Raw genomic sequence first — 15,091 nt, 5'->3', positions numbered from 1 at the left:
AGGCTGGACTGGCCGACCACTGAAGTCTTGAGAAATAGTTCATGCGTGCTGGTACTGGTAGCCTCCCACCGGCCCACAAGACCGTAAATTCCTACGAAACGACATACAGCTATGGGAGCACAAACACATATACATACACACACTCAGGCACGCAGTCCAAGAACCAAGTCGTTCGATCATTCGCGCCCGTCCGCGCACAATTCATTGTTGAAATGGATGCAAGTCCATCTATAGTAGAAGAAGAAAATGTAGTCATACACGCACACACGCAGCTGCGCACGCCCGCTCGCCCGCCACCAATCAAGGGGGCTTACAAACATGAGAATCGTCAAAGAAAAGGCCGTGTGTAAGGCGCGCGGCGGCGAGGGGAAAGGGGAGGACTTTCGCAAAGAATCCAGCCCGCCTTCTCATGACTCCAATGTCAACAAGCTCGAAGAAAAGAAAATACTAGCGCGGCGTGACAGTCGCGAGGGCCGACAAGGCCCGAGTTTCTCAAGCATCCTTCCACAACGTCTTCAAGCCAGACCGATGCCAGCTGGTCTGTGGCTCTGTATGGTCCAAAACGCCGCAAGCAACAATCACCAACAAAATGGCAGAGGCGGGACCTTCCTCTCGGCCCTTTGGACGCCTCCGGCGGGACTGCTGGACCCTCGTTTCATGCAAAACAGAGACGGCCGTGCGGCGAAACGACGGCGGAAACAACCCGTGTTTAATGCCCGCTCAAATCCATTCCACCGACTTGACTCTCGTGCCGTCCACCGGGCTCCATTCCGGGACGGGCGGCGCGGGCGGCGGACGAGCGGGCGCACCCCGGGCAATTGCCTTCCCCTTGCCCTTGGCCACACCTCTTGGCGATCCCCTTGGTGAGCTTTTGGGCGAGCTGTTGGGCGAGCTTCTTGGTGAAGACTCGCCGGGAGTGTAAACAGACGGGCTTAGTGTAATCTCAGCCTCTTCCTTCGTCGGTGCGTCATTTATTGCGGCTCTTGTTGCGCTACTCTTCGCGTCCTTCTTTGCGATGCTCAGAGGCACGGGAGGTAATAACTTCTCCGGTCCCTCCTCACGCGTCGACTCAGCCCCGTCTACGGGGCCGGCAAGTGTGCTCATGTCTGTCTGAAGCCGAGGCAGGGCTGGCACCGGTGCAGGATTCGCGCCAACGTCTGTGGAGATGGCGAGCCCGAAGTTGCCATTGTATGCCGAGTCTCCTCGGTACGGCGAATGGTAGTAGGATGTGACGGGGGGAATGTCGTTGATGTTTGATACGCGCAGACCGATCTGCACCATTGCCGAGGAGCCGGCCGAAAGGTCTCGCAAGTGGCGTGAGGTACGAACACCGGGAGGCGGCAGCAGCACGTCGTCGGTGGAGGGGCCTCCCAGGCCGGTCATGGCCATAGGAGCCGTAGTTACCGGGCTCGCGGGGGCAGCGGGCGGCGTAGCCGGATCGTACGCCGCGGCCGGGAGGATATATGTAGACTTTAGGTCGGGGCCATCTTGTCTGCTGGAAGGGAATAAGGTGTATGTGTCTCTGGCCGCACTCGGCCGCCGCGGTCGAGCAACTGCCGGTTCTGGTTCTTTCACGGAAAAGGATGCAGGGGCCGCTGTGTCGGGGCCGCTGCCCACCCCCTCAGTATTGGCAGCCGTCGGCCGCGTCGGCGTCGAAGGGCGGCTCTCGGTCCTCTTTTCTTCCACATTCGCCTCGTCCACGCGGTCTCCCATCAGCGGCTTGCCGACCTTGCCCAGCCGGACTGGCGATACTGGAAGCTCTATTTGCTTGGTGTACGTGGCGCCGCCAGGGGTTGAGGGTCGTTTGGCTCCTGTCAGCGGCCTTTGTCGATCGAATTCGAAGTAGCCCTTGGGGCCAAATCTACCCAGCCTCGTCGATCGGAGGGCAATGTAAAGCCCGCCCGACGTCAGGCCAGAAAGATTGGCGGCGACAGTGGCCGCCATCCCCAGCTGCGCTCGATACCTCTGGACGTTGCTCGAGGTGTCAACGTGAAGGCTCCAGAAGAAAGGCGCCATTATGGCCTGTCCATGGTCAGCTTGTACATCCCACGCAGGCTCGGAGGACTTACTAAGGTGGCCGTAGCCAACAGCATGTAGCAGGCCATCCACGATGCCGCTATCCGCTGGGTCTCGTTGATGCCCGCGGTCCGATACAATCTGGCAAGCGTTATCACGCTGCCTATGAGCAGTATCGACGCGATTGTCGTCGTCAGAACGAAGCAGCCCAACGCCCATCGTCTGACAAACCAAAAAAGGCTCGCGAAGCAAAAGTCGGGCGGCAATACGAATCGCGTAAGAACGTAGGTTCCAATGAGCCCAACAACAACGATTGCCAGACACGCCGGGACGGTGTACTTCAATCTTTGGGGAAATGGGTAGCGCCGGAAAGCCCGCTGGATGGTCTCGACTCCAAATACGAGCTGTATGTAGGGAACGATGAATATCGCTAAACGCAAACTCGGTAAGCAGCCATGCATTTGAGCGGGATTAGGAAGCCTGCGCACCTGGGAGCAGCGTTTGAGAAATTGGCCGGCAGCCAAGGATCAAAAGCCCCTGAAGTCCGTTGGACTGGGAAACGGCGAAGATGATGCCCTGCACGACGATGCCGCATGCCAGCACAAATGGAAACGTCTCGGCCGGACCTATGATGCCGAGAAGCGATGGCCTGCATTCCGTCGTCAAAAGTCTATCCCCTCACGCTAGCAACCCGAAGGAAAGCTCACCTCAGCTTGAACCGCGGGTCGGCCCTCTTCGCTGCGCTGTAGCAGTCCCAAAATATCCCAAACGCCAGGGCCGCGCCGACGAGGGCGTTGAAGCTCGCGAGAATGATAAAGGACGTCCGAACCGACTTGGACGCGGCAAATCGGAGCTCGTTGATGACCGACGATGTCGTGTTGCCGCTAAACTCCCAACCGCCCGTCGCATTCCCCCGGGCTGGCCCAAGGCCGGCCTCTCGTATCAGCACGCCGTGAAGCGCGCGGACAAGCATTCGATCCCAGCCGTCTCCAGCCATCACCTCACTTGATCCGTGGCTGCTCCCGTCAGTGGTTTGTCGTAGCTGGTCCTCCGGGAGGTGTCGGCCGCAGTCTATGCAGGCATCAAGCCCCACGGCCAAGCCAGGTGGTTATATTCCGGCGTGGACCATCTATGCGATGCGACGTCAACGCCGGGTAGGGTTCACTCGGCGGTTCGATAGTATATGAAGGCGTTCCAGGGGAGGTAAACGGTTCTGAGGCTTGCAACGGATAGATTTCGTCTAGATGAAGGCGCAAAGTAAAAGAGAGCAGGGTTGCCACTTTCTGGGGAAGTTCAAGGTGGCGGGGGGGAGTAGGCATTGACTCAATGTCATGATCCCCGCCTCCATCAGCAGCTCCGGACGAAACAGGGTCTCTGCGCTCGGCCTTGATACCGCAACGGTGGCGACAGAGAGAGCCAGGAAGGCGCACTTGGACAAGAGCGAGACCAAGGAATTCAGAAACAACGCCGTCCAGGGGGCGATGATGGCAGGCGAGCTGGCAGCGAGCTTTGCTCGGTGCGGGCAAGCGGCGAGCGCCCACGGGGGCAGCGGTGATTGGCACGCAAGGACGGCGGCGCATAAGATTCAGAGGCAAAGGGCAACCTTGGCGATATGGAGAACGGGCGCGGGAGACGGAGCAGCCGGGCCATGGCCAAACGAGTCGAGCATCTGGGAGAGCCCGTGGCAAGGGTGTGGAGCGTCAGCGTCGTGCTCTGCCTCCTCCTTGCCCATCCGTGTGTCCCGGGAGAAACGAGCCAGCAAGGTTTCTCCGTCGACCTGAAGAGGCGTCTGACCGGCGATGGTGAGGTTTCCGCCAGGGGAGGCCGACGTGCAGGTGCGCGCCTCAGGGCAGCCTAGGGAGGGAGACTCGGGCGTTTCCACCGCAGCGCTACCACTGGGTAACCGCCTGAGGAGGACAAGCCGTTGTTAGCTACGTCCTATGTACGTCGATAAGAGAGCACACGAGCAGGTCTACTTCGTCGGCTGCCACGAGCCCTCGAATTGCCGTCGTTGGCACGCGGGCATCGACCATCGCGGCCGTCTTTCGTGGCCCGTGGACGCTGCCCGCTGTCGCGGCGACACCGATGAGGCCTCGCGGACTCAGCATCGCCTCCAGGAAACCCAAAGCGGCTGGCACGGGCCCTGAAGCGTGGCGTCGCGAGTTGAAGCAGTCATGCAACACGTTCGGGTTTCGAAATGCAGGAGGTGCAAGTCGAGAGACGGGCCGCGCTAGCCCAAAGGGGGGCGGCGCAACGCTATCGTGGGCGACTGGCGCCATCTTGAAACCGCAGTTTCCAGCGAACGTCTTGGGTTACCGTCGACGGTCGGCAGCGGCAAAAGCCGAAACGTCGTCGTCGAAATCTGGCAGAAGATGTCATCATCTCGCAGCCGCCTCAGCTTGCGCTTCTGTTTCGCACGGGCTGAAATGGTTGACGGTCCAGCCGCACCGCGTTTCTGGTCCAGTTGCGCTTTGATTGCGCGGAGTTAACGTCGAGGCTACTCTGCCGTGTTAGTTGCTCTTCGACGGAGATGTGCATGGACGTTCGCCGGCACGTTTCCGCTTTCGTCTACCTGCTACCCGCCTGTCACGACCTTTGTCGGTCGCATCGTTTCTTTGTATAGCGTTCTGAGCTGTACAGTGGTCGTAGTCGCACTCTGTGGCCGTTTTGGCATCGCGACCGCGCAGTGGCAAACATGCTCTTCCACTCGATTCAGATCTTGGTACGGGTCGCATCGTCTGTCAGTGCCGCTGCCACACGGACCTCTCGTGTCATGCACTGGCACGGCTCGATGCCCCTCAGACTCGGAGCATCGCCACCGGAATGGCAGGTATCACAAAGGGACGAATGCTGCATGCCACTGGGCAACACTGCAAGCGACAACACCAGTCGCAACCGACCCTCAGCCAGGGCGTTTCCCACTACGCCCAAGGCGACGCAACTCGGCCGATATTACGGGCTGTGGTCGGATGAACCTCATTCTAGTCGCAAGGGCCGCCGAGGCTTCCAGTGCAGGCCGGTCTAGGCCCCGTGTCAGTGTGTCACCATCCTTGGCCGGTCCACCGGGCCCGTCCCGGCTGTGTGGGTCTCTTCATGCGGCACCGAAACGGTCTCGGGGGGGCGCAGGTTCAGGATGGTTCAGGATGCTATACTAGCACAACCTTCGGGGTTGGCCCGTGAGCTGTCACAATACCGTGGGGAGCGTTCCGTGCAACGAGGCTACCGGCTCGCCTTCCGGACCAGACATGAGCCAAGGCAGTGTCCACGGAACCGCCACGGCAAAGGGAAATAAGTAACAACGCCTGCCGTGCATCCGAGTTGTCGTCATCCAAGGGTCGCCCGGGTTCCCGTCAGCCGCGGGCCAGTGAGAGCTTGCAAGCGAGGCCCCGAGGTCGCAGTGGCGGCGAGGACGCATTGCATCCCCCAGCCCATCAGCCCCTTGACGGAATTACGTGCTGCCTCTCCTGTCCGACCACAGGTCGCAGCCGAGGGTCACTATGGGCCACGGCTCCCGGCAAGCGCAACGGCTGCCACGAGCGATGCCGCGCAGATGGCGAGAGCTGATGGTCAACGGGGGCCGACGGCCCACGTGGCGGTCTTCAACGGTTGCCGGGTCTGCGTCTGCCGGTGGGCGAGACGCGGTTTGGACGGTTGAGGGACAACGGGAGCTAGTTTCCAAATCCAGCCCATAGCTCGGCCAGCGGAGGGAGCTCAAGAAACCTCGGGGCAAGGCATCGATCGCCAAGGACACATCTCTCAACTGTGCGTAGTCATCGTCAGCTCACGGCCAAACCCCCCAACACAGTCATCATCTCGCACCATCCCGAGGAGAGATGACAACGAGCCGATGAGAGGAGACCATCATCCAGCTGATGCCACGAGCCGCATCGACGTCATCCGCCCGCCGGGAACACGCGCGGAGCGGGCGTGTCCAACGTTCGACCGCGAACCCGCGTTTCCCCCCTCAGTGTAGTGTCCCGTCCGACGCGCAAGCCCCGCTACGTCACGATTGCAACGCGTCGGAGCGATGCGGGCGGGCAAAAGACGCAGCAGCAAAGAAAGGCGCAGGTAACCTCGGGAAAGTCGTGCTTTGCCCGTCTGCCATTCATCATGATTGATTTGATCGTGGGGGTGATGGCAGAACCGCATGTTGCCGGAGGCAAAGGTCCGCCCTGGCGTGCCGACGATCTCGATGGTGGAAGCACGGCGATGAGGCTGCGGCGTCGCTACTGGCTGGGCTGGGCTGGAGAGCGGGCACGGGTGACAGGCAAGCGGCAGAGGCGAGGCAAGGCAAGCAAGGCACCTTGCGCGGGCGGCGACTTCCTTCCTTCCTGCTCTCCCCCCCCCGCGCGAACCGGTGCGTCATCATTACTTGCCCGCAAATCCAGCAGCGTCCCTCCAGTAACCTGTGACAGCGCCCGAAGTGCCCCGCGCGTGCCCCGCGCCTGTGGCTGCAGCGCTGCCTGTGGCTGTGGCGACGATTTTCCCCTTTGGGCCTGGCGGACCAATGGCCATCGGCTTTTCGCCCGCCATCTGCGAATCGCTGGCTCCAACCTTTGGGGCCTCGAACGCCCGCGCGAGATTGGGGGGCCAAGGAAGCGTCCACGGGCACAGCGTGACATCTTCTTCTGCGTGGGCAAGGAAAGGGCCCGGCGCTCGTTGGGACTACCTATTGCGTGTCCGTCGGCCCTATCAATCCTCGTGTTGGGAAGCCTCGTGGAGATGTGTCCCTGACGTCAGAAGGTGTAAACTCGTTATCGATAGGCGGGGTGCTGGTGGAACCGGCAGACGGTACAAGTGCCATGGCGGGCGTTCGCTGCGATCGCACAGGTACCCCTGGGATATCCACCTCCATCCGCCGCCATCCGCCTCGATGCTGCTCTGCCCCCCCATGCCACCCAAGCCCACCTCCCGCCATCTCGGAAGACCCAGACATCCAGAGAGCCGCGTGAGCTTGTTTCTCGCCCCTGCCGACGAAGCAGCAGTAGCGTAGTTGGGACTTCTGCGGTGCGGCTCCACTACCTGCTGGCGAGTCACCCTGCCCACCCCCCGCCCGCGACGGAGCGATGCCCCTGGTACGCGACGCCTGCTAGTAGTACGTAGCAACTTAGTTGTCCAAGCTCCTCCGCAGCATGCGCAACTCGCGTCACGTCCAGGTCATTCCGTTCGATGACGACATGGCTTCTCGATCCAAGCAAGTTCACATGCCGTTTCGACTGGCAAACGCCGTGACGAGGCCCGCCCTTGGTGCCTGAGCCAGCGCTATATAAGACTCGAGCGCCATCTCCGTCACCGTCTCTTCTCCTCTCCTCCATCCCACATCAACTCATCCAACAACTTTACTTCACAACCAATCCAAACAACCCCCCAAACAACCATCATAATGGACTCCATCAAGCAGGGCGCCAACTACGTCTCCGAGACGGTCCAGAAGGCCACTCAGGGCACCTCCAAGGAGGCCAACAAGGAGGTCGCCAAGGACTCCAACGCCCCCATCGGCACTCGGTCCGTTCACCTCATGCCCTTCTAGATGAAATACTCTGTACTAACATGCACCAGTGCCTCTGCCGCCAAGGACGCCCTCGGCGACAAGGCCAGCGAGTCCAAGCACGACGCCAAGGCTGAGGCCCACAAGCAGCAGATCTAAGCAGCTCATGTCGACTCAATACGACAGAATGAGGTGACGGACATATCGTGTTGGCGTTGGACGGGAGGACGAAAGAGCAGTTGTAATGATTGCACCAAATACCCCTAAATAGCTCCCAATCCATTGGTATCGACAACTTGCACTCTACCTGTGCTCCGCTTCTGTTCTTCCGAGAATGTGTCGTGCTCTTGCATTTGTGACAGCTTATCATGTCACATGTTATGTCTGTAAAATTTATGCCCGCCCGGTTTGGCAAACCCGACGCTGGCTTTAAATGTTCTTCTTGGCCGCCCGCACGGCAAACGCGTTCGAGATGTCGCGGAAGCCATACCACGCGGCGTAGAGCGGGATAAACACCCACAGCATGTTGAAGAAGACGAGGTACACCCACATGTACATGAAGTTGCTGCCGTCGAGGTTGATGTTGCCGGTGAGCCACTCGGGGCAAAACGTCATGAAGCCGCCGTACAGCTCACAGGTGGCCAGCACAATCATCCAGACGCTCGCCTTGGGGTCGCGGCGCGCAATGAGGTAGCACACGTACACGGCGAGCGGCCCATCGAAGAAGACGGTCAGCAACTCGAGACTGATGACGCCCTACAAATGCAAACACCACAGTCAGCCACGCAAAAAGATCCTTGAGCCATGCGATCTGCCGCCAACGGCCGATCAAACACGGAGAGGGAAGGGGTTCATCCAACGCACAAGGTCTGCGCCGGCCCAGCGGCGGTCGGCTCGCGCATACACCATCCACAGCTGCGCAAAGGGGTTGGCCCCGCCGGCCTGGGGCCCGTAGATGCGGCGGTCCTCATGGCCGAGGAAGTTGTACGGCGTGGGGACGAGCGACGCGAGGTCGGGGATGGGGGAGGACGAGGAGGCGCCGGTCTCGAGGTAGGAGAAGAAGCAGTGGTAGAGGAAGCTGCCCTCGAGGATGAAGTGGCACAGCGCGTCGGCGAGGTGCCAGATGAAGAGGAAGCGCAGGGTGCCCGAGGTGGCGGGCGCGAGGACGGCGCGCGACGTCGCGTAGGCGGCGACGACGATGGCGACGGTGGAGAGGAGGGAGATGATGGTGGTGGTGTCGAACAGGTCGGGCGGGAGGGAGGACGTGTCGAAGGCCATGGCGGCGGTTGGTGGCGGCTATGGCCTGGCCGTCGTCGTGCGTAGGGTGTCGAGGTTGAAGCTCTCGAGAGTCGTCCTCAATTGCCCATTCCAGATGGACGGAGCGGAGGTAGGGGTGAGACTGGAATCCAGGAGCTCAATGGCTGTTGGCGACACCTCTGCGGCCAGGCGGCAGGGGTCGGTACCTGTCCAGCCCGTCAAGCCCTGCGCCGCAGTGGGGCGGCCTCATCTCTCTCTCTTCCTCAACACAGGCTCACCCTTCGTTCCTCAATTTTCCACCGAACCTGGCAGAGAATTATTCCGCCGCTGGCGCAGAAAAAAAAAGGAAAACCGAGAGAGTATCCAACCAAAAAGGAAGATTGCCCGACAAGGCAAAAAAAGAATCGACAGAGACAGGATTCGAACCTGTGAGGCCGAAGCCATATGATTTCTAGTCATACCCATTAACCACTCTGGCACTCTGCCTGAGAGAAGATGAGATCGCCTGTTGGCTGCTCGTCTTGTTGATGGAAAGAGGGGGCGCAATTTGTGACTATCAAGGTTTTCCCAACCGTCTAGTCCGGTTTTGGCGGTTCGGCCGGGCGGGACGGTGTGGGGCCGGTGGTCCGGGTGTCCAACATCGCGGAGCGGCGGCGGCGGCGGGACGGCTGTCCTTGGATAGCAGAGGCGTGGCACGCATTGAAAACTCGCGAACATCTTCGTCTTTCGGGGCCGTTCTTGGCTCGACTGTCTTTGACGTTTTCTTGCCATACCTCGTCAGGGCGCAACACTGACTATAGCGAACTACCCCCTTCGTAGGTACAGTTAGCATGTCCCCGACTTACACATCGCCAGAGCTCCAGTCGTCACCTCGCAGGCAACCGAAACCGCACCGCTCATCCCCGTCCACGCCACGCCCTCTAACACTCCCCTTTCCTCACCGCGACACGACCGCGTACCACAGCAGCCCCAAGACCGCGCCCGCCACAATCGCCACCGGCGGCCGCACGCCGAACCACGCGCCGCCGACATAGCTCCCCGCCGCGACGGCCACCCACCACGGCTCGTCCCCCAGCGCCGCCCCGGCCTGCGCCCCGGCATCTACCCTCCCCATCTGCCACAGCCGGTACACCGCCGTGAACACCAGCCCCACGGCCCCGGCGTTGACCCCGCGCAGCAGCGACCGCACCCACCGCCGCCCGCGCGCCGCGCCCCAGACCCCCGTCATGGCGTGCACCAGCACCAGCCCCGGGATGAAGATGCCCGCGAACCCAATCGCCGCGCCTGCCAGCCCGCTACCGCTTCCGCTACCACTGCCACCATTACCACTACCATCGCCGGCATGGTGGTGGTGCTGGTGCCGAGCCGCCAGCCCGCCCAGGTACACCGCAAAGTTAAAGTTGGGCCCCGGGAACGCCTGGATGAGCGCCAGGCCGATGAGGAAGTCGCGCGGGCTGACCCAGCCCTCGGCGACGATGTACTCGCGCAGCAGGGGCACCACGACGGGTCCGCCGCCGAAGATGATGGTTCCCGCGAGGTACATGTTGGCGAAGAGGCGGAAGAGGAGCGGCTGCGCAGATGCCGGCTTGAGGGCGCCGCGTGCAGCCATGACGGCCGCAAAGGATACGAAGAAACCCGCTGCGAGAGCCAGGCCTGTCTTCCAGCTCATGTTGAGGCGCCGGCCCGGGGGCACGACGCGGCGTGAGTCGTCTTCGTCTGGATGCCCCTCTCCTTCTCGACCTTGCTGCTGCTGCTGCTGCTCTTCGTCTACCGGTGGTTGTTGCTGCTGCTGTTGCCCCAGCTCGTTCTCCACGCTCCTCACGTCCACCTCCGTCCTCCGCACCGCACAGCCCCTCGCTCTCCTCCACACGCCCACCACCCACCTCACCGGCCGATGCACCCACCGATAATCATGCACCACCGCCGCCGCGCCCGCCACCGCCATCAGCAGCGGGAAATACCACAGCGCGTTGTATAGCATGCCCGCCGCGGCGGCGAGGTAGACGAGCGCGCGGCTGAGGCGGTCCGTGATGGCCTGCCCCGCGAGCTGCGTCGCCGCCAGCGCGATGATGCCCACCGTCGCAGCGTTGAGGCCAGATAGCAGCGCGTAGGCCGGCCCGGGGAGCGTCTCGCCGACGCTGGACACGCCCACGGATAGGGCGTACATGCCTGCCGCGCCGGGGAGGCTGTCGTTCTGCTGTCAGCTACGGACAAGACAATCGGCTTGGTATAGGGAGGTGAAGGCGCGCGGGAGCAGCACGTACCTCCAGATGAAGAAGCCGGCCACGGCGGGGATGAATCCCAGATGCAGCAGCAGCACGCAGTAGAGCATTTTAGTGCTCGCCGGCCCGGACAGGGCCTGGCACACGCTGAACAGCTCCTGGTACTGCGTACGACATCAGCCGCCGCATGTCAAACACTCCCCACTCACGCTCGTCAAGGTAGCACTCACCACCTGTTCGTCTACCCACCCAAGCCTGGTCACAAACTTGTCGTAAAACTGCACGTCCATCGTCAGCCCACGCCAAGTATTTCGCGTCCCTCTGCCGCTCCGTTCGTTTCGGCAGCAAGCGCCGGCTCCGGTCACTCGGCCCCACTCCGCGCTCCGTAAAGCCGGACCGGCATCGCTCCGGCCGGGAGTGTGCGCAGGGCCGGGCCGAGCAGAGCAGGAAAGCAGGGGAACTCACAAGCTTGAAATGCACGGGCGGTCCGCCAAATGCCGTGAAGCCCAGATGCCATGTCTCGCGCACCGTCGTCCACAGCCGCGGCCCCAGGTCCGCCCCCGGCCGCAGGTGCAAATCCAGGCGCAGCCACCGCGGCGCGCGGAACCGCTGTCCGACAGCCATATCTCCTTAGATGTCTCTCCCTCCCTTCCTCTATATCCTTGATTACGCACGATCTTATTTCGTCACTGTGAATCCAGCCTAGATCTCTATTGCTTTGCGTCGACAGTGTTGCGCGTACCTCAGTGGCGGCCCGACCGCGGGGATTGATTGCCAGTCTCGACCACCGGCGCGCGCCTTTGACCTGAGCGAGCGACGCAGAGCCGGGTTGCGAAAAGATGTCACGCCTTTATACTTCGAGATGCGCGCTCCCGGCGCCTTTTCTGGGCCGTCGCTTCGGCTCGTCGGGGCAAGCCATTTCAGGGCCCAATTGCGCCATCAGCAGTCCACACGGAGCCGGCGCTTGAACCTCTTGTGGCTTGGTGCCAAGTGCGCTACCTTGTCAGCGCCATGGGAGGGCAACAAACATCAACAGTTCTGATGTCGATATCACCGTCAGCTCGGTATAGGACTCAGCGATATCCACACACCTGCCTCCGGCTTGATAGTCTGAGAGTTACCGTGGCCGAATCTAGATAGATCTAGATATCATGGTCCCCATATATCAAAAACGCCTGGAACAGCAACCCCGGTACCAACGCCTCGAGTTATATGACATGCCTCTTCCATGTACAGCCTCCCGCGCGCGTCGGCACGCCGCGTCTACTTGTCCCACTCTTTGAACCCCTTTTGCTTCTGCCTCGTGTTCCAGCCCAGCTTGCCGCTGATGCTGTTAACCCAGTCCTCGCTCCTCCGGCCCTCGGCCTGCACCGACGCAAACGGGTATCTGCTGGCGCTGATGGTCACGTAATCGCCGCGCTGCAGTTCGACGCGCTCCCGGCCGTCGAAGCTCGCCCAGGATGCCGTCCGCGCGTCGTAGGGCACACCTACGCGCAGCACGATCGTGTCCGGCAGCACAATGGGTCGGAACGACAAGGTGTGCGGGCAAATCGACGTGACCAACATCACGGGATTCTCCGGATGGCATAGCGACCCGCCTGCCGCCAGGTTGTAGGCCGTTGAGCCCGTCGGCGTCGACACGCAAATGCCGTCGGCGAGCACCGAGGTGAAATGCTCGTCATCGCCAAAGATTTCCGTGTATGACATGGCTAGGCAGTCTCGTCAGTGTCGCCTCTCCCATCGCGCAGACGGCATCGTCACTTACTCGGATTGGGTCCCCGGTCCACCACAATCTCGTTGAGAATTTCAAACGTCCCGTCTGGCCGGTGCGTGTGCGCGTCTTCCCTCTCTTCTCCGATCAGCTCCTCCACGAGGTCCCTCCGACTATGGTGCTCCTCCTCGTCCTCATCGGAGCTCTCAGGTGATGGTTTCCTCTTTACGCTCCTCATCACGGTGCCCTCGAAGCGCAGCCGCAGGCTGACCGTCACGCCCTTGGTGAAGGCCGACGTCAGGATCGGCTTGTACTCGGCAAAGTCAAACTTGGTCAGGAAGCCGAGGCTGCCGAGCGAAAAGCTCAAAACGGGGGGGACAATGCGCTGGAACAGCCAGCTTGCGTAGAGCACGGTGCCGTCGCCACCGAGCGTGATGACAAAGTCAAAGGTGTGCGGCCTTGTCTTGCATATGTTCTCGTCCCAATAGCGCAGCCGGCGCGAAAGCGATGCGCGCGCAGCAGCAAGGTCATAGTCGCCGCCGCCGCCGCGACGCTCTGCGTGCTGGCGGGCAACGTCGTCGAGGAGGCCGGCGACGTCAAACTTTTTGTTGGTGCGGAGCTTGTCTTCGACGTAGACGACGTACTCGACGTCTCTGTCGGCGTCGAGGAGCCAGCGGGTCAGCTCGCGGGTCTTGGGGACGAGGTCCTGGTCGTAGATTTTGGTGATGAGGAAGATGGTCTTGACGTTGATTCGGATGCGCATGGTGCTCAGGCGTCTGCTCAGCTCGCGGACGCCCCACGCCATGTCGCTAAGCTGCTTCTTGGTGAGCATCCGGCTATGAACCTCGTCGCGGGACTGTGTAAGGTCGAGCTCGGACATGGTCTTGGTCATCTCGCGGGTCCAGGCCTGCTGATCGGGCTGGCCGGTGACGTCCTTCTCGAGGCTGGTTGGGTCGACCATGGCGCGGGACTGCCGGCGCTGGTGCTTGGGCTCCACGAGGGTGTTGAGGCCCCTCTCCTGGGCGAGCTTCGCGCTACCATTCTCCGTGGCATGGTCCTCGGCATTGGCAACTTTGGGGTGGGCGAGGAAGTGCTTCGCGTCAGCATCGCCGTCCTTGTCCTTTGCGCGGCGCTGCGAGGCGAGGAACTGGTGCACAATGCACTGGTCGCGGCGGTTGTTCGGGCGAACGGCGACGGGCACGGTGGCCTCGGAGGACACGAGGGAGCTCTTCCGGCGGTATGGGTTGCCCGGATCAAAGGTCACCTCAAGGGCGTTGGAATCCTCCTCGCCGCCGCAGTCGTCCGACGGCCCGTCGGGGTCGAGGACGAAAGTGGCGTGCTTTTCATGGCCGCGCGCCTTGGAGGGCTCGGCGTCTCGCCCATCCATTGCAGCGGGGCAATGGTATCTGTTCGTGTCGTTAATGTCGAGCTTTGCGCGGTCGCGGAATCTCGACGCAGAGATGTATCGTCGTGGCCCGCCTATGCGCGTCAAGGGCTGGTCACTCTGTGCGCAGGCAGGCACCTCTATGTCGAGTCGTCGTATCTCGCGCGGACCAACGCATTCGCAGAAGTAGGCGACAATTGTTTGATGACGGAGGTGGAAGTGGAGGTGCGGAACCCACGGCACAGGCGTCTGTCAACTTGTCGAGACAGCGGCTAGTACGAAGTTGTCAGTGCGCTGGATCACCCTACGGTGGGTGGCTTCTGAAGGTTAAATAAATCAGGACGCGGGGTGATGAGAAAGTGAGGAGCCTGGGGAGCTTGGAGGGGCAACAATAGGACACCACTGGCCGCATTGGGTCACTGGGATGATGTTGGCCGTCAGCGCCATCACCGACCACAGGCCCCTCCGTCAGCACACTCGCCGTGCTGCGCTTTAATGTCCACCACGGGTGCATCCTGTCGTCTGTACGTAGTCCCTTTCCAGGAAAAGGCTCGTGATGAGTTGGAAAGCTGGAACCTGTGCTCGAGTCCCATCGCGAGCAAGCACAGGTACCTGGCCGTACTCGATTGACGTCATGGGTCTTGCCCTACAAATTCTCAAGTACCGTGGCGGAGCTCGAAGTACCTTCCGCGGGGCGAGTTCATGCACCGCACCTTCCCATGGAAGACCACCACACTCCCTCCGTAAGGCCTCTACGGACTGCGGAGTATCATCTCTTCGTAGGGGTACGAAATTGATTTCTCTCACCCCTGAACTTGACCATTCTTTTCTTCCGTCAAATAAACACCCTAAATCGCCAGCCCGTCATGGCAACCCTCGCCGCGAGCACGCCCGTTGTGCCCGCGAGTAGAAACGCCCCCGCAAATGCCTTCAGCCCTACCAAACCATTAGGACCCTCTAGGATGGCCCCAGCAATCGGCGCGGCCGCGAGCCCGCCAACAGACTGTCCGAGG

The 15,091-nt window shown here is 61.5% G+C and overlaps 5 protein-coding genes and 1 non-coding gene across 6 annotated transcripts; 1 reads left to right on the top strand and 5 right to left on the bottom strand.

Annotated features, from left to right (window-relative positions):
* Window positions 1–720: 720 nt before the first annotated feature.
* PLICBS_009318 (uncharacterized protein) lies at window positions 721–2,989 on the bottom strand (the record flags this gene model as incomplete). The annotated part of the gene is made up of 4 exons (XM_018324929.2): window positions 721–2,022; window positions 2,070–2,446; window positions 2,505–2,665; window positions 2,724–2,989. 4 exons carry the CDS (start codon window positions 2,987–2,989, stop codon window positions 721–723), a joined length of 2,106 nt encoding a protein of 701 aa, XP_018176323.2.
* A 4,410-nt stretch (window positions 2,990–7,399) lies between these two features.
* On the top strand, window positions 7,400–7,663 carry PLICBS_009317 (glucose-repressible protein; the record flags this gene model as incomplete). The annotated part of the gene is made up of 2 exons (XM_018324928.1): window positions 7,400–7,521; window positions 7,576–7,663. 2 exons carry the CDS (start codon window positions 7,400–7,402, stop codon window positions 7,661–7,663), a joined length of 210 nt encoding a protein of 69 aa, XP_018176322.1.
* Window positions 7,664–7,933: 270 nt separating this feature from the next.
* PLICBS_009316 (uncharacterized protein) lies at window positions 7,934–8,782 on the bottom strand (the record flags this gene model as incomplete). The annotated part of the gene is made up of 2 exons (XM_018324927.2): window positions 7,934–8,260; window positions 8,369–8,782. 2 exons carry the CDS (start codon window positions 8,780–8,782, stop codon window positions 7,934–7,936), a joined length of 741 nt encoding a protein of 246 aa, XP_018176321.1.
* Window positions 8,783–9,166: 384 nt separating this feature from the next.
* Window positions 9,167–9,247, bottom strand: PLICBS_009315. Its single transcript has one exon. It is a non-coding gene; the product is annotated as a tRNA-Ser (tRNA).
* A 451-nt stretch (window positions 9,248–9,698) lies between these two features.
* On the bottom strand, window positions 9,699–11,607 carry PLICBS_009314 (uncharacterized protein; the record flags this gene model as incomplete). The annotated part of the gene is made up of 4 exons (XM_018324926.2): window positions 9,699–10,947; window positions 11,026–11,147; window positions 11,214–11,261; window positions 11,449–11,607. The coding sequence occupies 4 exons, from the start codon at window positions 11,605–11,607 to the stop codon at window positions 9,699–9,701; spliced, it is 1,578 nt and encodes a 525-aa protein (XP_018176320.2).
* A 639-nt stretch (window positions 11,608–12,246) lies between these two features.
* On the bottom strand, window positions 12,247–14,081 carry PLICBS_009313 (uncharacterized protein; the record flags this gene model as incomplete). The annotated part of the gene is made up of 2 exons (XM_018324925.1): window positions 12,247–12,692; window positions 12,749–14,081. The coding sequence occupies 2 exons, from the start codon at window positions 14,079–14,081 to the stop codon at window positions 12,247–12,249; spliced, it is 1,779 nt and encodes a 592-aa protein (XP_018176319.1).
* Between the last annotated feature and the right edge of the window lie 1,010 nt (window positions 14,082–15,091).

This window comes from Purpureocillium lilacinum, assembly GCF_023168085.1.
Source record: "Purpureocillium lilacinum CBS 284.36 DNA, scaffold_7, whole genome shotgun sequence".
Lineage (NCBI taxonomy): Eukaryota > Fungi > Ascomycota > Sordariomycetes > Hypocreales > Ophiocordycipitaceae > Purpureocillium > Purpureocillium lilacinum.
Note: the sequence above shows the minus strand (reverse complement) of the source record. Positions and strands in the feature narration are given on the sequence as shown.